Source organism: Balaenoptera musculus, chromosome 3, assembly GCF_009873245.2.
Source record: "Balaenoptera musculus isolate JJ_BM4_2016_0621 chromosome 3, mBalMus1.pri.v3, whole genome shotgun sequence".
In the NCBI taxonomy this organism is placed as follows: Eukaryota; Metazoa; Chordata; class Mammalia; order Artiodactyla; family Balaenopteridae; genus Balaenoptera; species Balaenoptera musculus.
In genome coordinates, this window is record NC_045787.1 from 50,547,521 (window position 1) to 50,573,377 (window position 25,857).

Genomic DNA, 25,857 nt, shown 5'->3' on the forward strand with positions numbered 1-25,857 from the left:
ATCTGAAAAACATTTTTATACCGTCCCAGAAATAACTTTTTCTTCAAGTAAATACACACACACACACACACACACACACACACAGAGTGCAACATCAGATACATTTGGAGACAAGTTAACCAGAAGGACAGAAACTTGCAGGAAATTATGAGACTAATTAAAATAGACAGTGTTTTTTATCTCATCTTTCTCAGTTTCTGGCATTTAGTTTTATGCTTCTCTTTAAGGTCAAACAAAAGCAGACAAGGAAAAATGTTAAGAAAACAGTGGTTTTTGTGGCTAATTTCTTATGATAAGATTCATACACAGGTCTAGGAAAATACCATGGATTTGCTCCTGCAATTCCCAACTGGTCTGGTTAATTCTCTGAAGTAAATGAATTAATAAGGTAAGAGTAATTCTATAGCGAAAACCATTATAAATGCTTAAAAAGAAGACAAAATGGGAAAAGCATAGCTGTTTTACACTTTGAGGAAATATTTTGCTATGAAATATATCAAATAATCTTTCATTGAGAACACACAGTAGACATATGAATGAGCTGAATCCTCATTCCCCCTCTTTGCTATCATCTTGTTTGTAAACAGAACAGAAGAATAATGGAAATTAAATTCCAAAATATTTTCATAGCTCTAGCAATCCCTATAAACATAACTAGAACACCAGAATAAATCACACTTGCATGGTGCTTGAATGTGAATGGATAATTCTACCTTTAACTATGTATATTTCCTTACTGAAAATTAAATTAAAATGCAGCTCTCTTTATTAAAAATTAGCATAGTATTAATTAGGAGCTACTATCTGAGAAAAAAAGGACAAAAGTCTCAAAAACCCCAACAAAAAGCAATGAAATTCATAATCTGAGCAACCTTGCATTCTCCATTGATACAGATATCCAGTGAATCTGCATTGCACTGAGTCCCATCAATCACCGCAGGGGCACGTTCAGTGTAGAAATTGTAACCTTCAGCCAAGCAGTTTAACGCACAAGGTTTTACCCCACCTGGACAAATATAGTAGAAGAGAAATAAATGGAGTGGTTCTCCTAAGGAACAGTGATTCAGTATCATCCACAGCATATTTACGATTGATAACAGACCATCACTCTCTGACTATATACCTAGATGTGTAGATTTCTTTTCTTCTTTGCTAAAATTTCATGTTTCCTTTCATTGCTTGTGCAACTTGAAGGAGGACCTGCTGAGTAATCTTAAGGTTTTAAAATTTCAGGTATTTCCCATATATATTTTCAATATATTTTAGGTCAAAAGGGATCACAGTGGAGGTAACTGAATGTTGAAAAAAATGGATGAAATAAAAGCAATTTTTAAAAACTAAAAAAATAAAGTTTAGGAAGTCCTTGAGAATGACCTTGTACGACAAATAGGAATTTATGCAAATTATATCACTTGTTACCGAATATGATACAAAAACTGCTACTTCAAGCAGAGATATGGTAATTATAAAATAAAAGTAAACTTAGACCTGCTTTAAACATATCATATTCCATGAAAGTGGCTCTAGCATGGAGATAAATTCTTATGAGATTAGCAAGTCAAAGATAAAATTAATTATAGCATTAAATTTGAAAAATTCTTATGAGATTAATAAATCAAAGATAAATATTGGGTTGGCCAAAAAGTTCGTTTGGGTTTTTCCGTAAGATGGCCAACCCAATATTACATAGCATCAAACTTTTTTTTTTTTTTAAAGATTGATTGATTGATTGATTGATTGATTGCTATGTTGGGTCTTCGTTTCTGTGCTAGGGCTTTCTCTAGCTGCGGCAAGTGGGGACCACTCTTCATCGCGGTGCGCGGGCCTCTCACTATCGTGGCCTCTCTTGTTGCGGAGCACAGGCTCCAGACGCGCAGGCTCAGCAGTTGTGGTTCACGGGCCCAGTTGCTCCACAGCATGTGGGATCCTCCCAGACCAGGGGTCGAACCCATGTCCCCTGCATTAGCAGGCAGATTCTCAACCACTGCGCCACCAGGGAAGCCCCCCAAACTTTTTTTAGTTTAAATAAATTGAATAAAAACTTAAAGAAATGAACTTGAATAATTTTTTAAAAATCTAATTTTATATTGTGAATAAATGCATATAGTAACTTGAGAATTTTCATTTTGTAACTTCAAATTTGTATTTCAATAGCTGTGTGTATATTTCAAGGTTGACGTGAAAAATAGGTATAAATAGTAGCAATTTAAAAAAAACAAGCAAGTACATATCATAACTTCTCAGTATATTGGAAAAGTAGCAATCAATATGGATTTATTTTATTCAAAACTGAACATAAAAAAGCTATTTATAAAAATGTAATTATTGATTAAAATTAGGACTTAAAAATACTTTCTGTTGAACCTTTGTTTCATGATGTTTAAAACACTTTGGCCTTATTATAATGATCTGATAAAATTTCCTTGAAATAAAAAAGACTACCTCTAAAAAAGAAAATTAGACAGAAAGATGAAATGACATGCCTAGGTCTCAGTGAAGGTAGAAACCAGGTTTCTATGGGGTGAAGTAAAAGAGAAGCCAACTGAGTGATGGAGACAATGATAAATTATAGAGAGAACAATTGATTAAAGTAGATCACTGTTACAGTTGACTTTTGTCATGTAAGAAGATGGCCCAATATTGTCAGACATTGTTTTTTCAAAAGAAGATGGAAACCTAGATTTTAAAAATATAAACTCTTATTGGCAACTCATATAAAGTTTTCAAAAATACTGTGGAGGCTAAAACATGTATATAAGTAAAAACGGTTCCTGAACTGCCAGTTTACAACCTCTGGCTGAAGTCCGTGTTTTCTTCCATTTTCAATGTCTACAGGCTATAGAACTTCTGTATAACATAATGTTATTATTAGGCTTAGGTTAATGATACATTTTGCTGTACTGAGCACAGAAATAACAAGTAATAAATAAAATAATTTCTTCCTGAACTGATAATCAAGGTATTATATTTATTTTTATAAGATTCTCATGAATAAAATTGCTCTAAATTTCCACAGATCTAACTGGGATTTTTTTTTTCATTACTACCCAGTGTAGTTCTTTCTCCATTTTTTATTGTAATGCTTTGGAATTTAATGCAGCTTTTTATGCATCAGACTATAAAAAGAGAACATGAGTCTTTTATTTACACAATTTTAGTATTAATTATGTAAGGTAGTATTTGATAGGCAGAACACATAAATGCTCTGGTTGTATTCCTTAGCTCACTACACTGTGTGATAATAATACAAATATATTTATTCTTCCTTTATTGCTGAAGATGTGTTCAGCTTCCTCTGCTACAATAAGTTTTCAGAAGAGGTAATGTTATTATTTCAAGAAGGGATTTAAGATGATTCTCTGAATGGAAGGTCACATTACCAATTACCTTCAGTTAAAGATTATTATGAATTTAGGGTTAATTTACAAAGCACACAATTATCTAGATGCTAATTATTAAATCTGTGAACTATTTCAGAGACTTACTTCTACAGTAAGACAAAACAAACCCAAATGTATATGCACCTAATAAAAGCGATTCAAAATACATGAAGCAAAAACCTACACCCACACACAAAAAGCAAAGCCATAAAACAGTTGAAGATTTTAACACACTTCTCTCAGGAACTGATTAAAAAACCAGAGCAGAAAAAAATCAGAAAGAATATAAAAGATCTGAACAATACTATCACCCAGATTGACCTTATTATCATATAGAACACTATATCCAACAACTGGAGAAAACACATCCTTTTCAAGTATACATAGAACATTCATCAACCTGGACAATAAGCTGTATCATAAAACAAATTTCAACTATTTAAAAAATTTAAATCATACAGAGTATTCTCTGATCATAATGTAATTAAATGATAAATCAATAACAAAAAATCTGGAAAAAATCAACTATTTAGAAACAAAAATAACGCAGTTCTAAATAACCCATGGGTCAAAGAAGAAATCACAATGTAAATAAGAAAATATTTTGAACTGAAGCAAATAAAAATACATCAAATGTTAGGAATGCAGAACAGCAAAATAAACCCCTCTCCCCAAATAATAATAAGAGCAAAAAATTACTTAGAAAAAAAGTACTAAAGCCAAAAGTTGATTCTTTGAAAAGAGTAATAAAATTGATAAACTTCAAGCAAGAATGATCAAGAAAAAGAGAGAAGATACATATTATCAATAGCAGAAATGGAAGACTGTATACCACTACAGATCCTATAGATACTAAACAGGATAATAAGAGAATGTTATGATCAATTATCTGCAAATAAATTGGACAACATGGAAGTAGCAAATTTCTTGAAGACACAAATTCAAAAACTGACATAAGAATAAAAAAATCTGAATAGCTCTTTATCTATTAAAGGAGTTGAGTTTGTAATAAAAAAATTCTTTTCACAAGAAAATACCGAGCCTAGATGATTTTATTAGTAAAACCTATTCTAAGGAAGACGTATTATCAACCCTACAAACTCTTTCAAGATAAATAAGGATTCTATTTCTGGAAGCCAGAGTAACTCTGATACCAAAACTTATCAAAAACACGACAAGAAAAAAATTTACAAATCAATATTCCTTATGAAGATAGATGTAAACATCCTTAATCAAATATTAGCAATTAAGCCCAATAACAAGATAATAAATAAAAAGATAATAAATCATTATCACATGGGGTTTATCCTGGGAGTAAAATGTCAGTTTGGCATTATAAAATCTATCAACTAAGTCACTATATTAACAGAATAAAGAAGAAAAACACATATAATTAATACATGCACAAATTGTACTAAAGGCCAAGTCAGTGAATTAAGGTAAGAAAATAAAATAAAAAGGTACAAAAATTGAAAAAAATAATCTCTATTTCCAGATAACATGACTATTTACCAAGAATATTCTAAACAATCTACAAAGCAACTATTAGAACTAGTAAGGGAATTTAGAAGGGTCACAGAATACAAAGTTAATATATAAAAATCAATTGAAACAACTGAAAATAAAAAATTGTAAACTTTTATTTACAATAGTGTCAAAACCATAAATTACTCAGGAATAGATTTAACAGAAGATGTGCATGACCTTACACCTAAAACTATAAAGCATAGCTGAGAGAAATTAAGGAAAACATGGAGAGATATACCATGTTCATAAATTGGAAAATTCAATATTGTTAGTATATCAGTTTTTCCTCAATTGATATAAAGATTCAACATGACAACAATCATAAGCCCAACATGTTCTTCTGTAACCATTAACAACTGATTCTAAAATTTATGTGGAAATGCAAAGCACTTAGAATATACAAAGGACTCTTAAAAAAAAGATCAAAGTAGGAGGAGCTTATACTACCCATGTCCAAGACTCTACAGTTAAAGTAATCAAGTCAGTGTCGTACCAGCATAGGATTGACAAATAGATCAATGAAACAAAACAGAGTCTATAAATACACTAAAAATACATACCATACCCCCAAATTATTTTTAGACTGCAGATCTAAATATAAAGATCAAAACCATAGGCTTTTAGAAGAAAATATCTTCCTGAGTTAAGGTAGGCAAAGATTTCTAAGACAGGACATAGAACACAATGACCATAAAATATTAAAAAACTGAAAAATTAGAATTCATCAAAATTAAAATCTTATACTCATCCAAAACACCATTTAAAAAATAAAGAAAAACAAAGAAAGTAAAGAAAGCCATAGGCTGTGAGAAAATACTTGTAAAACCTATCTGATAAATGAACCACTTGAGAATAAATAACCAATTTAAAAATAGGCAAAGGCAAGAGGCACATGAAAAGCTGCTCAACATCACTAATTATTAGAAAACTGAAAATCAAAACTACAATGAGGTATCACCTCACACCAGTTAGAATGGGCATCAGCAGAAAATCTACAAACAACAAATGCTGGACAGGGTGTGAGAAAAGGGAACCCTCTTGCACTGTTGGTGGGAATGTAAATTGATACGGCCACTATGGAGAACAGTATGGAGGCTCCTTAAAAAACTAAAAATAGAATTACCATATGACCCAGCAATCCCACTACTGGGCATATACCCTGAGAAAACCATAATTCAAAAAGACACATGCACCCCAATGTTCATTGCAGCACTATTTACAATAGCCAGGTCATGGAAGCAACCAAAATGCTCATCGACAGACGAATGGATAAAGAAGATGTGGTACATATATACAGTGGAATATTACTCAGCCATAAAAAGGAACGAAATTGGGTCATTTGTAGAGACGTGGGTGGACCTAGAGACTGTCATACAGAATGAAGTAAGTCAGAAAGAGAAAAACAAATATCGGATATTAATGCATATATGTGGAATCTAGAAAAATGGTACAGATGAACCGGTTTGCAGGGCAGAAATAGAGACACAGATGTAGAGAACAAACGTATGGACACCAAGGGGGGAAAACGGCAGGGGGGTGGGGGTGGTGGTGTGATGAATTGGGCGATTGGGATTGACATGTATACACTGATGTGTATAAAATGGATGGCTAATAAGAACCTGCTGTATAAAAAATAAATAAATAAAATTCCAAAAAAATAGGTAAAAGATTTGAACAAACATTTTATAAAAGAAGATATATAAATGCTCAATAAGCACATGAAAACGTGCTCAACATATTCAATGATCAGAAAATGCAAATTAAAACTTCATTGAGACAACATTATACACCCACCAGAAGAAGACTGAAAACACGAAATGTTGACAAGGATGGGGAGCAAACAGAACTCTTATACACTGTTGATGGGAGTGTGACTGGTACAATCGCTTTGGAAAAACATCTGGCAGTTTCTTTTAAAACTAAACTCACAGCTACCCTATTGCCCGGCAATTCCACCCCTAAGTATTTACCCAAGAGAAATGAAAACATATGCCGACAAAAAGACATACACAAATGTTCATAGCCGCTTATTCATAACAGCTGAAAACTAGAAACAATCCAGGTTTCCATCAATAGCAGAATGGATAAACAAACTGGTTAGTACAATGGAATACTGCTCAGCAATAAAAAAGAATGAACTAATTACATTTGCAAGGACATGGATGGATCTCAAAAACATTAGGCTTAGAGAAGCCTTGCATAAAAGAGTAATTATGCCATGATTTCCTTTACATGAAGCTCCGTAACAGAAAAAACTAATTGATGGTAAGGAAAAAAAGTCAGAACTGGTTGCCTCTTGGAAGTAGGTAGAGGCAGCTACTAAATGGGAGGAAGTGAGGACTAGGAGAATTTTGGAGGTAATGGTAATGTTCTATAACTCAGTAAGGTTTTACAGGTGTATGCATTTGTCAAAACTCTGGGAAAGTACAGTTAAGTTTTGTGCATTTCATTGTACATAATCTTCCCTGAAAAGAAAAAAGAAAATAAATATTGAACTGTGGTTAAACTTATACAAGTTGAAGCATCTAGAGGAAAGTATACTGATGACTACAATTTACTTTGAAATGCACCTGAAAAATAGAATAAATTAATGAATGGATAGAGAGATGACTAGACATGTAATAAAGACAGTATATTAAAAATATCAATGATAGAATCTTGGTGGTGGGTATACAGTTGTCACTGCAAAATTGTTTTAATATTGCTCTATGTTGGAAAGTTTTCAAAGTAAGATGTTGGGGGAATTCCCTGGTGGTCTAGTGGTTAGGACTTGGTGCTTCCACTGCTGGGGCCTGGGTTCAATACCTGGTTGAGGAACTAAGATCCCGAGAGCCGTGTGGCATGGCCAAGAAAAAAAACAAAAAACTAACTAAGATATTGGAAAAACAATAAATAAAAGTTTTTTTAAGAGTACATTCTATTTTCCTAAGAGAAAATTTTAACAAAATTTAGTTTGTATTTTGGGAGCGTAAGAAAACTTCTTGTGCTTACAGAGCAATTAGTGTCTGATACTTGTCTAAAATAAAGAGCAAAAAATGTTTCGCTAAAAAAGAACAATAATCATCTATGGAAAGATCCTTGGTCTGTGACCAAGAAAGACACAAATTTTCCTGGCCTCTTTTGAGTTGATTTATATCGTTATAATTTGTTTTTAGGGTGATAATTCCACATATTCAATAATTGTAAATTATTATAATATAATGTCTATACACCCCAAGGAAGTCTCAAGAACTCAGAAATATTATTTGGATTTACGTCATTTCTAGGAACTTTGTACCTTGTTAAATAGAATTGGGTTTTAAAAAATGATTTCTGATCATTTGTACTAACATATTAACTTTATTACAGGGAAACTAAAACACGAGACCTTTATAGTACTAGAAGCACTTTCCTGTGATTTGCAAACACTAGTTTTTACTAGTATGTATATGAATGTACAGGCATGTTTGTATATATTTATAAATTCCTTTATATTTGCAAAGCTCTCAAGCATGATGAAAACTCTGCCAGGTTATACATTACCTCCAGTATAGGGTTTCCAGTTATAATACTTTCCACGGAAAGGCATATTGTCAAAGTCTGCACACTGTTTCTCTCGAAAATCTCGGGCCCCCAAAGGACATGGCTAAAATAAAATAAAATCATAAATAGTATGATTGTTGAAAAATACCAAAACCAAGGGACAATGTCCCTAAAATTAAAAGTGCCTGAACTCCATCACATTAGCTCACTCCCTTATTCTCTGGCTATAATTCTGGCATTTGCTTTACTGTTTTACAACCAGTATTCTGATTGAAGTGTCTGAATTGTAATCTTAGCCACAGAAGAAATAACTGAAGTGACTTAAACAAAGTTAAGTGTTAAACAGTTTCCATACAACTTTACACTCAGATGCATGTCATAGTCCACTTGGCAATCAATCCATCAGGTATCTCCTTATAAACAGACATAAAAACTAGATGAAGAAAGTAAAACACAAAATCCTTTTCGGTAACAGTATTTGAGGTCCAGTTGCCACAGCTACTCCCAGCTCTTTATTTTAAGAAATCAAGAGGCAGGTTTGTAACATAACATTCAGCACTATTAATTGTGGTTTGGATCCCAACTATTATAGCTGTTTACTGTCTAGCCCTGACAAAAACCATATTTTAAGATGTGGAATGAACTGGGCAAAATGCTGGGCCTCAAGTCTAAACACCTTTAAATTCAAGGAATTCGGACTTATTAAGATTTACATTTAATCTATTAACATCACAGAAAATAAAATACTAAAGTTTCAAAACATGTACATGTGTTGGGTGGTGGAGCAGAGAAGGATGTTGAGAGGGTGAAGAGAGGATTATTTGTTTTTAAAAGTTTGGAATGCTTCTTCTACCTAAGTTTTTTAGAGAAGAAAATCTTGCCAATATAGTTAGGTCTGGATTCCAAATACCACAGGGCCATCCTAAATTTAATCTTAAAGTTCACAAAGAATTAAAAGTATAACTTCTCATAGTGTTTGAGGAAATATGACCTAATTTGACTTATCTTTTAGAGTTCTGGAGCAGTAGCACTTAAAAAGCAAAGTACTGCTTTTGAAACATGGGTGGGGAAAACATTTCCCTTAAATATGACAGAACAAAATAAGTCATTAGATAAAAGTCTCAATTGTGAATAAATGGCGAGTATGTTACATTCTCAGAGATCATTTTGAGGACATTTTACTACCCTCCCTTAGATCTCTACATTTACTTTATACAGTTTCCTGAGATCAGTACATTGCAAATGGTCCCTTGAAGCATGTGCAAAATAGACCACAAGGTGCAAATATGTGCATGGTCATCATTACTTCCTATATACTGTGGTTAAAATTTCTACCATATCAAGTCCAAAGCCTCATGTTCTGAAAATAGTGACAGCAGGTCTACATTCTGTTATGAGCCTTGCATTTTAAAATATTTTCTGCAAATTAAAATATGAGACTACAATGCTAAACCTAATGGTTCTGTCTGTCGAATTATCCTTCTTATTTGCCTTTTAAAAAAATGAAAAATAACTATTTACCATAGGTTACATACCGCATGACACTGGAAGGATATGCTTCCAGGGTCTTTTGTTTCATGGTATGCTAATCTTTGGAATAAAGAAATGCTTCCCTTTACAAGCCATTTTCAGGGAATCCCAGAAAACGACCAAGGTTGTCAGTGGCTTTGCCATGTAGCAAGACTAGCTAGTTTTTAAGCAAATATCGTCAATTTAATAAAACACAGGTAATTTGAAATCTAGCCACAAGCTTTCACACAATACTTAAGTATTTGTAAAGCACCAACCACCTAAAACTTCACCCAAGCATGACTGTCAATCTATTTGGAGTAACAAGATAAAAATGGAAAAGCTACAGCCCTATCTCAGCCAATAAGTATATGACAGCACATTATAGATTGTCTACAGGTGCTGTATATAGGTGAAAGATCAATGCGTCATGTGATTAGTTAGGGAAATATTTGTTGAGGAAAAAAATCTTGAGTATATTATAAGAATTATAATAAAGTGTCATACATACTTATTCTTTATAATATTATAAAGTATTATAGGAATTGAGCTGGTTAAGAAAGAAAAAAGACTTCTATTAAAAATGAAGCCAAGTAAAGCCACGGGGACAGGAAAGAAAAGGTCATATTTTGGGAATAGTTGGACAACAGCTATCCTGGATGAAAGAAAGGAACTGTATAGAAGCATAAGAGATAACACTTCATAGATAAGAACCGGTTAAAAAAAAAAAAAGCCCTGAATTAATAAACTAAGGCATCTCGAGGGCCACTCACTTAAAACAAGACCAAACAGGGACTTCCCTGGTGCTCCAGTGGTTAAGAATCCACCTTCCAGGGCTTGCCTGGTGGCGCAGTGGTTGAGAGTCTGCCTGCCAATGCAGGGGACACGGGTTCGAGCCCTGGTCTGGGAAGATCCCACATGCCGCGGAGCAACTGGGCCCGTGAGCCACAATTACTGAGCCTGCGCGTCTGGAGCCTGTGCTCCGCAACAAGAGAGGCCACGATAGTGAGAGGCCCGCGCACCGCGATGAAGAGTGGCCCCCGCTTGCCGCAACTAGAGAAAGCCCTCGCACAGAAACGAAGACCCAACACAGCCATAAATAAATAAATTTAAAAAAAAATGCAAACCTTTAAAAAAAAAAAAAAAAAAAAAAAAAAAAAAAAAAAGAATCCACCTTCCAATGCAGGGGACGCAGGTTCGATCCCTGGTTGGGGAACCAAGATTCCACATGCTGCAGGGCAACTAAGCCTGTGCACTGCAACTACTGAGACCGAGTGCCACAACTAGAGAGAAGCCCCACGTGCTGCAACGAAGAGCCCGCCTGCTGCAATGAAAGATCCCGCATGCCGCAACTAAGAACCGACGCAGCCATAAATAAATAATAAATAAATAAATAAAAATAAAGTCTCTCTTCAAAACAAAAACAAAAACAAACAAAAATCCTATTCTTGACTATCTTGTAATTATTATCCTAGATAGAAGAGAAGTAAAAGGTCCAAAAGGAGGATATTACTGTTTAATGACAAACTTGGATAAACATTTCATAAGATTTCTGATCTATTCTTTTCCTGTGATAACCACTCCCAGGTTCAGCATAATAAAAATATTAACAATAAGAACACCTACTTACCTTTTTCCAAGCATTTAGTAAGTACCTATTTCATGTCACACTGTTCAGAGGTCTCTAGACCTGTATCTATTTAAGCTCTCTCAACACTCTCATAAGGTAGTTATGATTAACAATTCCATTTTATAACTGAGTAAATTGTGTCCAGGAAGGCTGCTTAGTAATAGTTTCAAGGTGCAAAGACACTTCCTGCATCTGAGTGGGGGCCTCCTCTGGACTCTCTAAATGCTACAATAGGTTTTTAAGTTCTTAAGATGTACGAAAACCTAATAGGAGTAACTTGGGTTCTAGACCTAGCCTTGTCTTTACCAGCTATAAGTTTATCTGCTCCAAACTACTTTTTTCTTATTTACAAAATGAGAGGGCTGAAAGTAAGAATTTTGGAGTAAGACAGACCTGGATTCAATTCTAACTTATGTATTTAATTCATAGCCCTCAGCAATGTACTTAATTTTCCAAGCCTCATCTATAAACTGGAGATAACACTAGTATTCACTCAGTAGGTGAGGATTCATGTAAACTGTTTAGCTCTGTACCTGGTACTGGTAGCACTCAATAACCATTAGCAGTTGTGTGGTCTTTGGTCTAGGCATCCATAGACTCATTCCTCACCATTCTCTTGCTCTGCTCTTTATTTCGGGGGAACAAATCTGCAGGCTCCATTTCCTAGGCCTCTGTGTCAGCTGACTTCTGGTTGAGTTCAGGCAATGGAAGGCACTAGTGGGAGAAGCCAGGGTATTTCTCTCATTTCCTCTCTACCTCAAGCAGCATCTTAGGCAGAAGCAGAATATTTTTGTGGCTCCAACATCAGACAACAGCCACCCCCACCCCCAATTGTATGGTTCCAGATTCTGCTGTGTGATTTCAGCCTCTAGGATTTAATAAAACTACCTCCTTCCTATGTTTTTCTGGTAGGAGTGGTGGTATCTTTCTGCTGACGCTGATCTATGGGCTTGTCAGCCTCTTCCATTATCCACGTAACTAATTCTTTGCATTAGATTCCCTCTGTTTAAATATTTAGAGTGGTTTATATTATTATGGTTGGATCTTACAGATAAAATAGTTGATGATGATGATGATGATGATGAAGAAGGAGGAGAAGGAGGAGGAAATGGTAGTAGTGGTAGTGGTACTCGGGAGACTGAATAGAGATATGTTTCCTTGTGTTACATTTTGCAATTTATTGGTTAAGGGCAGAGGCTGGCAAATTTTTTCTGTCAAGGGCCACACAGTAAATATGTTAGATTTTGTGGGCCATATAACCTCTGTTACAACTACTCAACTGTGATATTATAGTGTGAAAGAAGCCATAAACATTATGTAAATGACAGTCAGGGCTGTGTTCCACTAAAATCTTATTTACAGAAAGAGGCGATGGGCCTAATTTGACCCAGAAGGTGCAATTTGCCAACCCCTTATTTCGGGTGTTAACATATAGATACATCTGTCTGGCAGCATTTTGCAGAAGAACCAAGCTCAATTATTAATTTTTGAGTCAATACAGAATCACACACTTTTAAGAATTGATGTCAGAATATAATGTAATTTGCACAAAACTCTTAAATTTCCTGTACAGTTACCCCCAAAGTGGTCATACAATCTGCATAATCTACAGAAAGATAGATCACATACTTTTCAGACAGCTGCAATTATCATCTGGTTCTTTCTTTCAGCCAAAATCTGTCTTCCTTCCCATAACCCAGTGGTCTTGTGCCTTTCTTCTGGACCCACAGTGAACAAATCTAATCCCTTATTGAAAGGTATCTAGACCTTGATGGCTTTCCTATGGGGACATAATAACTTGTCATCAGTACTCTTAAAACCAGGCACCAAGAACTGGCCTTAAGTGTCTGTTTTATATTCAGCAAATATATATAAAAAGCTTTTATATATAACATATGATCTAGGCTCTGGAGAATAAACCAATCAGATTAGGTCCCTGTTTTCCTGGAGCTCACTGTAGTTGGAGATGAGAAAGAAGAAAAATAAAGCAGGGTACTAAGGTGGCGGGGTGGGCTGGGCGTGGGTGAGGGAGTTGTTTTAAATGGTAGAGCAAGAGAAATTCTCTCTGATAAGGTGGCACTTGAGCAGAGTTGAAAGAAATTGAGGAAGTGACTTACGTATAAACCTGTGAAAAGAGTGTTCCAGGAAACATTAAATGCAAAAGCCCTGAGGCAGGAGCGTTTTGGATGTTCACAGAAAAACATGGAAAATGGAAGGTGCTGTAATTGGAAACTGTAGTAGACTTGGGGACTTGATCCCATGCCTTTCTGTTTCTAGCATATATCAGCTAGTGTTCTGTTCTCTTGATTTAAATGTTTCCTTCAGTGAATGCTCTGAATCTGTGTTGATTAGAAATAAGCTCAGTAGGAGCTGTGTATTCCGGCTGCAAAGAATGAGAGAGATCAAAGAAAACAGTAATTTCTTAAGGAAAAATTACATAAAGTATATTTTTGTTTTGTTTAAGAATAGTGGAGAGTTTAGGGAGTAATGCTTTTTAAGTTACTTAAGTATAATAAATGTTGACACTATGCAGAAACCGCAACAGAAAACAGTAGTCATAAGCAACAAATTTTTTATGTGAAGCCTGACGGGTTTTCAGCCTCCTAGTGTTAATACTTATCAAGCATCCTCTTCTTCTAAAAAGTAACCAGCAGGGCCCCACATAGATCCAGAAAGCAACACTGCAGGTCTCAGTATCTTTTGATCTTAGTATTTTCAAAGATACAAAAAGTTAATATTAGTATCTTTTTTCACTGCTTTTTTTTTTTTAGAGAAATATGTAAGTTAGCACATTCTATATAGACTATCTTATGCTTCCAGTTATACTGATAGATTAAAAGAATCTCCTTTGACTATGCTTTTTATTGGTAGATAAATCTAAAAAAAAAAAAAATTCCTTGGGGCATAAAAGTTGCTGCAGAAAGAAATCTGAGCTTCTGCTGACCAACTGTCTAGGAGCATTTCTGTTACTAGAGTTGTAATCTGGATTTTATCCCAAAGAATAGGTGACCTTGGAAAGTCCCGGAATCTCTTTGTGCCTTCTTTTTTTCATTTGCAAAATACACCCCAAATACCCTTACCTTCAAGAGCAATACATCCCAAAATGTTTTCCAAATGAGGAAAATTCTGCAAATACTGTATTATGTCTTATGGGTAATAAAGAGTGAGAAGCAAGCCGAGAATGAAACTCTTTCCCCCCTTTTCCTTTCCTCTTTTCTTCCTAAAAAAAGATGCATAGGCTGGGAAGATACCAGCATTCCTACAGGCTGGGAAGATGCCAGGATTCCTACAGCCTCAGGGAACACAGCAAATTGAGCAAAACTGGCATTTTGTTCTTCTACTCCCTTTCTCTCTCTTTCCCACCTTCTGCTTCTTCTTCCTTTCTTACTTTCATGCCAGATGCGCTTGTGCTTCTTCACTATTACACTAGACCAAACTTCTACACTCCCCAAATTTAATGTTCTTTTTCTTCAGGATAGCAACATACTCTTAGTCAATTATACCCTGTTAGTTGAAGGAGCATAAGTGGAGGCTGGATTTCAACCTTTGCTTTGCTTAGCAAGTCATGCACTTGACCTGAGACTGTGAAGAAGGGACATATTTCTGCTTGTTCACCCAGACAGGAGTGATACACATAAAGATGCCACATGGGCTAACAAAAGCCTTGCTTCCACACCCTCTTTTACAAGTTGCAAACAAAACTCCTGATTTCCTAATTATCAGGTACTAATTAGCTCATTAAAGTAATTCACAAGGGCATTTCCAAGGTTAAATTTAGTGTTCAATGCATGTGGTGAATCATTTCAACCCCAGTTTTGAGGCAAACTTCTCATATTTTCTCCCCCAAATAGTTTCTGCTTTTGGGGGAGTAATTTTACTGTACCTTTACTTTTGAAGAAAAAGAAAACAAAAGCCTGATAAACCTACATTGTCTAGACAAACTTAAATCTAGCTGTCATGTTTGATACCATAATCTTGTATGCAAGTTTTCAAAATTAAAGCTATTTCTATATGCCTTGTATGGCCTAAATTTAATTTAAATGTCATCTATCCATAGCATGACCCTTTCCCCTAAGCCTGTAAAAATGTTAAGAAACAAACCTTTACTTTGTGATTTTTTAAATGTTGCTTTAAAGAACAAAATAAATAAGCAAGCTCTATTCTGTGCTTAAAAGCGAATCTTTATTTCTCACAACAAGATGCAATCTATAAAATTCATACTAAAGATTAATGAACTGCTCCTGCTATTTTTTGCCATTGTATATATATATATATATATATACATATATCTATACATATATACATACACACACATATATATACATATATATGAAAGTATACTTTTATAAGTATATTGAAGTATATGAGAATAATGTGGTTGATACATATATGTTTTCTAATTATAACTTGGGACACAGTTATAACACTTAGTTAATGGATCAACTCTGTACCTTGGCATCACTTACCCCACACCTTTCCCTGGGGGCAAGGTCTGTAGTTTCATAATGTCCTCAGCTATCTGGTTCTGTTGCAGGGTAAGGTTAGACTGGAAGTAAGACAATGTCAAAGGTGACCAAACTCTTTCAGAGCTTACTTTGCCACACCCACCGCCCAAAGGCTCCATCTGTTCTAAGAGTGCTAGAGCAGCACTCAGGAATTCTATGCCTTACTGAATCCCTTCCAAGACACTAGCTTGTTGCTGAGCTTCAGTTCCTCATTTTAAAATATTAAAAAACAAAACAAAACAAAACCCTGTCCTTCCCTTTATAAAAGTGATTTGAAGATTTGATTAGGTTATATAAAAAGTACTTTGTAATCTATAAAACATAAGTGTATACAGTAATAGCTACACTGTAGTAAATACAGATTAAGTACCAGGAATAGCACTAGATGTTTTAAAGTGTTACTTCTTTTAATTCTCAAACAACCCTGCAAGTTTGATATAATTATACTCTTTATATAGGAGTTCTCTGAAGTTTAGTGAAGTTAGATATCTTGTCAAGGTAAAACAGAAACAATCTTGTTAGAGTCAGAATTAAATTTAAGTCAGTTTGAATCCAAAGTCCATACTTTTTTCACTACAGTACTACTTCCGAATATAGGCTATACTTTTCCTGTGTACCACAACCAAGGCAATGACACCATTTAATGACCTTACGCAATGAAGAAGAAAAAAACTGCAGAACAGCATGCGCCTCTAGCAAAGCTGACTGAAAAAATGTGCCTGTACTACATAACCTATGCTTAAATTTTAGAACAGACCACAGATAACCTGGAAAATCCTTCATCTCCATAACTTTTTATAGTTTTGATGAATAAAATAAAGGAGGAAATGAGATGCTTAAGATGCAAGAATAATATGACTTCACCTCAGCCAAGGTGGAGCTTAGGCTTTTCACCAGAAGTTCTATCCTAGTCACATTATCAAGCAGACATGCAAATCACAAATAAAATGGAATAGGAAAAACACAAGGATTTTCTGGAAAATAGCCAAGCAACACCAGGACATTCTTTTTAGAAATGTAGAAGAGTCCTTTGCACAGTAGCTAATATTTCTTCTTTAGGCTTTGATATAAAATTTGGTTTATAACCTCAATATAACAATATTTTTACTCTTGACAAATATCAAGTTTTCAAGTATTTATAACACTGACCTATAAATTCTGCTACTTAAAATACTTATACTATGTACACCAACTTTTACCCTCTGAGTACATTTTGCATGATAGTTTCAGTCACTGCAGTGAAAAATTGCTCAGGAAAGCAGAAATGCCTGCTTAATAGTCAATATTCTTTTGTGTCAATAAAAGGGAGATTCCATATACATAATAAAGTATTTTTTGAGCAGCTCTTGAGCAAACAGTTTTTAGAAGATTGAGCATAGATCTGGGGTCTTTATTTCTCATAATGGCACTACCTGATAATCATGCTAGTTCCTACATTTGCTCATTTATAAAAACTGTCAGGACCTTACATTTATCTTTAAGTCCTAAGAGGGGAACTGTGTCCTCAAACAATGAACCCTCAGCATCATGACTTCCATAAATCTCTGCTCTCCAAACCCAAGTTCCCTAAGACCATATCTATTAGATTAGTTTATGATCCCAAATATTCTATTGAAGTTCCTGGTTTAATGGTGAGAGCAAACTTCATCCAAATATCCTATGTCTTTAGTAGATGCTCCTGGTTTCTCAGTAGCTTCCAGGCAAAAAGCATATTCATTTGTTCCTGCCACAGCTGCTGTCTTTACCTGGTATTCTGTCCTAGAGACCATGATGTTAATGTCAAAGAAAGAATCTTTTTCTAGATGGTTTTGAAGGCTCTTGAGGGTGACCAATGGTGATGTAGGGAACAAACTGCACATCCAATACATCCTGATGCAGATAACCAGCCTCAGAGTCTATTGTGTGAATACCTTTGGCCTCTAGGCTGGTTATGTTGCTGTTGAGAGTGGTCAGGCCAATTTTACAGCTGGCTATACTTTTCTGTTTTATTTTAAAATCTTAAAGATTCTCTCTTTATAAGTTGCCTCTTCTATTTCTGTGGATCGCTTTCTTTGAAACTGGGGTAAGTAGGACAGGACTTAATGGGAACACTGTTGTCTTTGCACTGGAGAGCTCTTCTCTTCTTACCATTCCTGTACCCTTCAAATGTCTGTGGTAGGAATTACACTGGCATTAGGGAGAAAGTGTGGCTATCTTGTTTTTGTGCTTGCCACTTTTTAAGACTGGCCTGCATTGGTTCTAGGTCCAATTTCTCCTCAAACCTAAGCAGAGAGAACGCTGTCAGCCTTGTATGTTTCAATCTGATTCACTAGTGTAGGGATCCACATAGGAGAAGTATCAAAGCTTCAAAATAATGAAGTGTTCCTTTGTGGATATATCTCCTTTTGTCAAAGCTATCAGACATTATGAATCTTAGAACTGATAGTGTTTGCTTCTTTACTCAGGTTACTAGGAAACTCAGAGCAAAATCTATGGCCCACTTTTAGTGAGTGAAAGGACCTTGTGGTACATATTTAAGGTACTGATCCCAGCCTTATATTATTTGTCCTTTTCTTCTGATTTTCTAATTTATTCTATTCTGTTGTGATTTTAATGAAGCTAATTCAATTCTAATAAGAGAGTTATAAATAATAATTATACTTATTATTATATGTAAAAACGTAAGAACTAAGCTGTAATCTATAGTACCAGCTGGTCAATCACAGAGAAGATAGGGTCAAAACTGCTATACTATACGGCAAACTGATAGGTTGTTTGGAATGGGTCGCAAGATCTTAAAAGAAATGCAAGTAGGATGTATCAAATATATGTTAATCAGGCTTATATCTCCTAGATTTCCTATTTTCTATTATAACATGCTTAAGTTAGAAAGCAGAGAGCAAGCCTCAAAGATTCATGACATTAGATAAGGAACGCTGGTGCTCTTACTCTTTGATTGCCTAACATAATCTCATTCTGGACACTGATTTGAAAATTCTTCTAGGATCATTTGAATTTATCCATTGTTTTATCCCTATTTAAGTCTCCAGAAAAGCTCTTGGATCACAAATGACAAAGCAACAATGCCTATGAATTGTTTTCTAGGTCTTGACTGTCAAACTGATTCTAACTAATTGGAAAGTTTTCTCTCACATCTTATTTACAGGGTCACTCAATATGATGTGTAAAGTATTAAATTAAATAAAACATGCACTAAGGCAGGAGGCTGATCTGATAAAAGACAAGTATACTATCTTGAGTCCCTTAAATTAGGGTAGTTCACACAGACACCCAGGCATTATAGAAAAAAAGAAAAAGAACATTTAAAACATTATACATTATAGAGACAAGAGGCCAATGTACAAAGAACAGGCAGAAACACACAATAACACACACAGAAATGACAGAGCATGTGGCCAAAGTGAACAAAAAGAAGAGTGTGAGGTGAAGGGTCATCATGTACAGTACAATTTTCATCAGCTGTTCAGCTGTATAAAGTCAAAACGAAGTTTGACTTCAGCTGCTGTATTTCTTAGCGGCACAAAATAACTGAGTCACTTATGAGCTAATTTGTGTTGCAGAAACAAGGCTTTAACAAAACAGATTATAACACAACTTTAGAGCATAGTTTTTCTAGATTTATATTGAACAAATGGAAATTAAAAATATCTTACCAAGTCAACTCACCACTGAGGAGAACTCTCAGTATGGAAAGAAAATATGGTTAAAATAATAGGTCTGGTATGTAGTAAGTGCTCAATAAATGTTAGCAGCAGCTACTACCATCGCTACTACTACTACTGGTACTACTACTAGTACTAGTCCTACTACTACCGTTACTACTTTTGTTGCTGCTACTTCTACTAGTAAAGATGGAAACTAAAAGAGCTCTGATGCAGACATCTGTGGCATACTCAATATCTATCACTCCCTACTTTCTTGCTAACAGAATTCTGATTTTTGCTCAGGAATCTACCTCTCAGAGAAAATGACTCTAACCCCATTTTAGGGGCATATCTGGATTAGTCAAAACCAATTATGGTAATACCATTCCTTTTGCCCATGACTGGGTTAAGGGTGGGCATTCGGCCTCCTGGCCAATAAAACATGAAGGAAGTCTGCTGAGGTAGCAGGGGAGAAGCTTCGGGAAAAACTTTTCATATACTTAAGACACACTGTAGCACTTGATCTCTTCTCTGAATATTGTCAGGGTAAGAGTACCTTAGTTGCTCTGATGTTTCCTTTATGATGCTTTTGAGTTTGCCTTCAAAAAATATGACCTTAGGGCATTTCCCTTACTATCTGGTCAGCTCTTTGCTGATTTTAAAATGTTAAAAAAAAATCTTATTCAGCAATCTAAAAAATTTTTCTGTCAGAATAATCTATCATTACCAAAAATAGAAATTTCACGTTTGTTTCTAAAATGAACTAAGATTGATTTGACTTGTTTTGAGAATTTTATACATAATATTTACAGTCTTCTTTTTATACTGTTAAATTTTTTTAAATTGAAGTATACGTGATTTACAATGTTTCAGGTGTACAGCAAAGTGATTCAGTTATATATATATATTATATATATTCTTTTTCAGATTCTTTTTCACTATTGGTTATTATAAGATATTGAATATAGTCCCCTGTGCTTCAAAACAGAAACAGATCCAAAGACATAGAAAACAAACTTATGGTTAGCAAAAGGGGAAGGGGGAGGGATAAATTAGGGATTTGGGATTAACAGATACAATCTTCTTCATAACAGTTATTTTTCTACTGCACAGCTAGACTAGCTTTGTGCTGCCCAGTACAGTTGTCACTAGCCGCATGTCGCTATTCAAATTTAAATTAGTTAAACTTAAAAATTCTGTTCTTCTGTTGCACTAGGCGCATTTCAAGTACTCAAAAACTAATTTGACTACTGGCTACCAGGTTGGACGGTGCACAGATAGAATATTTCCATCATTGAGGAACGTTCTCTTGGACAGTGCTGGGCTAGATTACGTGTTTTGAAAGTTTAAATTTTCATGTATTAGATTACATTTTAAAAGGTTCCAGTTTATACAACTTATGTTCAGACAGCTTTATTAACTTGGATAGCATGAAAATAAATTTTGGTGTGGTAACTGAATTGTCTCAAATTTTGAACTAGTAGAGACAAGATTAATGAAGAAAACATAATTATTTGTATATTCATGATACATATATGTTAAATATATCTCCTTAACATTTGCAAAAAGCTGAAACAGAAGACAAAGATAGTAATAGAAACGTCAATCTACCAATAACAAACTCCACAATCTGAGCATCTAAAACATAGTTCATGGGTAAAATGCAACAAGCCTGGCATGTGTGTCTGGCATGTTTTTTTTCCTTTTTCTGTTACCTATCATACATTATTCATATTGTATAGCTCCTGTGTTATTAGACCCAAAATGTGTGCCCACCCCTACAACTACATAACAGAAATAGATGGGAATTGAGAGGTGGGTTTACCTTTCTCACTCCTACCTAACACAGTCTAATACGCAGTAGGTACTCCATTCTTCTTCCCTTGCATAAAACCTCTGTTTTCCGAGATTCATGTTATTCATCCAAATCACTATTTAGTTTCATCACTGCTTTCTCCTAACCTTATGATGGTCATTTCCCATCATTTGTTAAAGAGCTTGATACCTGCTTCACAGTCTCACTACACACTCCAAGTCCTAATAACATCCTGAGTGAATCCAACATCCACACGGAAGACTCCCCAAACTCCCTAGCCTTAACATTCCTAGAACTCCTTCACCTCCACTCAAGGTTAGGCATGCACTCCCATGGCCACACTCCAGATTTGTTCCCACTGAGAACAGTCTCACTTCTCATATCTTAAATTCAAATACATTCCACTCTCTGATTCCCTCACCTGCTCTCTCTCTCACCCTGTTTTTCCTACAACACTGGTTCTTTAATTTTTATGTATTTTTCAAAGTTACATCCTTAATTTTCTCCCCGTTAGCCTTCTTTAGACTCCACTGTCATTCCCTAGTATAGAGTGCATGGCTCAGCATGTCATTCTCACCAGTATCCTTAAATTCTTCTTGATTTGTTTACTGTTCTGTTGTAATCTCATCTTTCCCTAACCCATTTTTATCTAAAGCATAAATCTGAGGCTAAATCTTTTAACCTACCCACCTGGCACTTAATTTTCTTTGTGCCTAGAATGCTTTCATTGTCATTTCCTTCTTTTCTGGTCAGCTACAATTTGCCCTTTCAGATCTTTAGCTTCCCTTGGGAAGAAATCCTTAAATCCCTAATTAGGCTATGTGACAATTCCACATGCTTTTATAGCATTCCATACTTACTCTATCATATCATATCATATATCATATCATATCATATCATATCATATCATATCATATCACTTATCACCCTGCATTGTGATTTTCTGCGACTTCCCAAGAAATTATAAAATCCTTGAGGGCAGAGCCTCTCTCACTCTATCACAGTCTGATAAAGAGTAAGCACTCAATTATTTGTTGAGTGAATGAATAAATAATGCTGGAAACAATATAATCATTGTAATTGAAGCTACATGTAATGAATTCAAGATGTAAATTTAATAGAATTAAATACGATAAATAAGCTATAGAGTGTGTTAGAGGTAGTATGAGGGAAATAGAGCAGGGTAAGGAAGACTAGGAATCCCAGGGTTGTAGGGAGTAGGGAGGGTTGCAACTTTAAATACAGTATTCAAGCCAGGCCTCATTGAGAAGATGACAGCTGAGTAAAGGTGAGGTAAGGGAGTTAGTGATGTAGATATTTGGGTTGGAAGAGTATACAAGGCAAAGGGAACAGCCAATGCAAAAGCCCTATGTTGGGAGCATGCCTGGCATGTACAAGGAGGGAGGCCCGTGTGGCTGGAGCAGAGTGACTAAGGAGGAAAATAATAAAAGATGAGTTCAGAGAAGTAATAGAAGGCCAGATTGTGAAGGCCTTGCAGGCCTTTGTAAGAACTTTGGATTTAAGTAAAACAGGGAGCCATTGAAAGGTCTTGGGTAAAGGATGTACTGAAACTGAATCACTCTGCCTCTTACACTGAGGACTGTAGGGAGCACGAGTAGTATCTGGAAATCCACTGAAAAAGCTCCTTAGAGTAATCCAGTGAAAGGGTGGTAGGTAGCAGTAGAGGCAGTGAGAAGAAGTCAGATCCATGATATATTTTGAAGGCAAAGCCAATGGGATTTTCTGAGGGACTGGATGTAGTCTGTGAGACAGAGAAAGGAATCAAGAATGACTCAAGGGTTTTTGGCTTGAGCCAGATGAAGTTGACATATGAGATGGGAAAAACTGCTGGAAGAATATGTTTGTGGAAGTGTTTTGGAGACAGCATTTGGACATGTTAAATAGTACATGTCTGTTAAAAGTCTAATAAATGGTAAGATATGAGTCTGAAATCCATGGAAGAAGTCTGGGATGAAAATATAAATTTGGGGTCAAATAACATATGAATGGTATCATAAGCAATGAAGCTGAATGAGATCACCAAAGACATGAGTATTGGTATGGCAGAGAAAAAGACCAAGGGGGTAAGTCCTGGGTACTCTAACATTAAGAAGTCAGAGAAAAGAATAGGAACCAGCAAAGGAGAATGAGAAAGAATAAGTAGCAATATAGAAGGACAACCAAAAAGCTATAGTGTCATGGAAGCCTGGTAAAGATCAAGTAAAATAAACACTCAGAACTGATTATTGGATTTAGCAACATGGAAGACATCTTTGACTTGACAGGAACATTTTCAGTAGAATGTTGGAGGCAAAAACTTTATATGAGCAATTTTAGGGAAAAATGAGAAGAGGAATTAGATATGGTAAGTATTTTTGGTTTTGTTTTTCTCAAAATAGGAGAAATAACAGCATGTTTGTATGGTTATGGAAAAACCCAGAAGAGAAGATGTTGAAAAAATCATCCACATGTTTATGAATAAACAAGTATTAGGATAGGCATAGGGTTGGAGAGCGTAAGAGTGAGGAATAGTGTGGGAGTGTGGGTAATAGTCTGATGATATGAAATTAAAAGCTGTGGTTTTTAGATAGGAGGAAGGAAAAATTATCTGGGAGGAGTAATAAGATATAAAGAAGATAGTCAGTTCACTTCCAGGCCCAGTCTTTCAAGAGCTAAGGGAGAAAATACATGTCCTTAACTTTAGAGGCCTGCAGAGGAAGTAGTATCTTCAGAGGAGAGCCAGTTTCCATTAGAACAAGAAGGTGAAGGGAAGAAAAATTCAGAGATGTCAGGATGTAAGGGATTTTGCTGATGATGGACCACGAGTTTCTGAGGGCACAGAAGAGTTTCAGTGGTTGGGCAGGGATAGGACACAGAAGAAGGGATATGCAGAGATTTATGGAATTGGATGGCAAGAGATGAGGAGTGACATGGAAGTCTGGGACTTCTTGCAGTGGCAAACATAAAATGGAATACAAGCCATAATAAGATTAATCCTTGTTTCTTGAACTCAAGAAAGATAACAGTGGCAAAGCTGTGAGTGTTGGGGGGCCAGGGAAGTTCAGGGGGTGTGTCTCTCTCTCTTGATTCCTACTGGGGGAGAGTGTATTTGCTTCTAGTGCTGGAGCTTCCTCTTGACTCTTAAAGGAATTGATGGACCTGAGGCTGGTTCCATTCAGTTTCAAAAATTCATGTGACCCTCACGCACATGGATTTCTGATCAAATAGCTCACAATTTAAAAAATTTCCCTGCTCTAGGGGAAATGTAAGCTAATTTTTCATAGCAGAGTTTGGTTTTACTTACATCTGTATTGCAGGAGCGATACCGTTTCCTTTCCCCAAGGCAATATTTTCCACCTCCTGAAGGTCTGCAAACACATTTTGTTTAACATGTGAATATAATATATCTAACCACATAAACAGCATATATATTGCTTGATGAAAACATATTAATATTTACTTTAAGAAAATAAAAAATTTGACATTTTATTAGTTATTAAAATAATCATGCTGGTGATAGTTAGCAATAATGATTACAGTTGTTGAACAAAAGATTAAGGCAATCTACTATGAGTAACTTTATAAGGCTCTTAATTGTGATGATATACATTCTTAAGAAAATGCAATTAAATCAATGTATTTTCTAATTATCATAGTAAACAGGTATTCAGCTCAACACAGTTTAAAAATCATTTATAATGAAAAGCCATTTGAATCATATTCAACAAAACACATAATCTGATACTATATGTTCACCAAGTAGAAAATGGAAAGTTTGTGTTTTTTTCCAGACTGGAAATAAGGAAAGGACACAAAATAACTCCCTGGAAATAGCTTCAGTTCAAAGTTTTTAATTCAGAAATAAATTTCTATCTCAATTCAAATATTACATGAAGTTTAAAAAACTTCAGTTTCAAAAAATTAAATCTAAATCTAAGATAGGCTTACATTATATAGATACTTTATATTACATTCAAATTAGGATATTAAACACGTGTTATATATAAATTAATTTTTGGAGTATTTAACATTAGAGAAAGTCATATGATATTATTTGGACATGCAAATTTTGAATGGAAAAAACTAACTTGTTCTTTTAAAAGAGGTCCAAGTCATTCTCTTAAGTATTTGGGTATATTATTTATTATCACAGGGTTTTATACTTTTGATTATTAAATTACAGTAGCCTGCAGTTGAACTTAGGTTAACTATTCTGCACTTGTTTTAAAAAGATCAAGTCTCAATTATAATTTTGGCCCACAGGTATCAATGAGAAAATTAAAGTTACACTTTGAATATATTTTGAATGCTAGTGAATGCTGAC

At 35.1% G+C, this 25,857-nt stretch overlaps 1 protein-coding gene and 1 pseudogene across 4 annotated transcripts in view; both read right to left on the minus strand.

The window, feature by feature from the left end:
• The window catches only part of ADAMTS6 (ADAM metallopeptidase with thrombospondin type 1 motif 6), a 271,152-nt gene that overhangs the window by 65,246 nt on the left and 180,049 nt on the right, over positions 1-25,857 (minus strand). For all 4 annotated transcript variants that reach the window (XR_005019513.1, XM_036849413.1, XM_036849410.1 and 1 more), the window contains 3 exons: positions 24,838-24,901; positions 8,430-8,532; positions 873-1,006 (listed from right to left, as the gene is read on the minus strand). Coding sequence is in view for 3 of the 4 variants with exons in the window: in XM_036849413.1 (XP_036705308.1) it covers positions 873-1,006; positions 8,430-8,532; positions 24,838-24,901 (301 nt within the window). In the remaining variant the exon portion in view is untranslated. The remainder of the gene's footprint in view (positions 1-872; positions 1,007-8,429; positions 8,533-24,837; positions 24,902-25,857) is intronic.
• On the minus strand, positions 17,346-20,875 carry LOC118891933 (annotated as a pseudogene).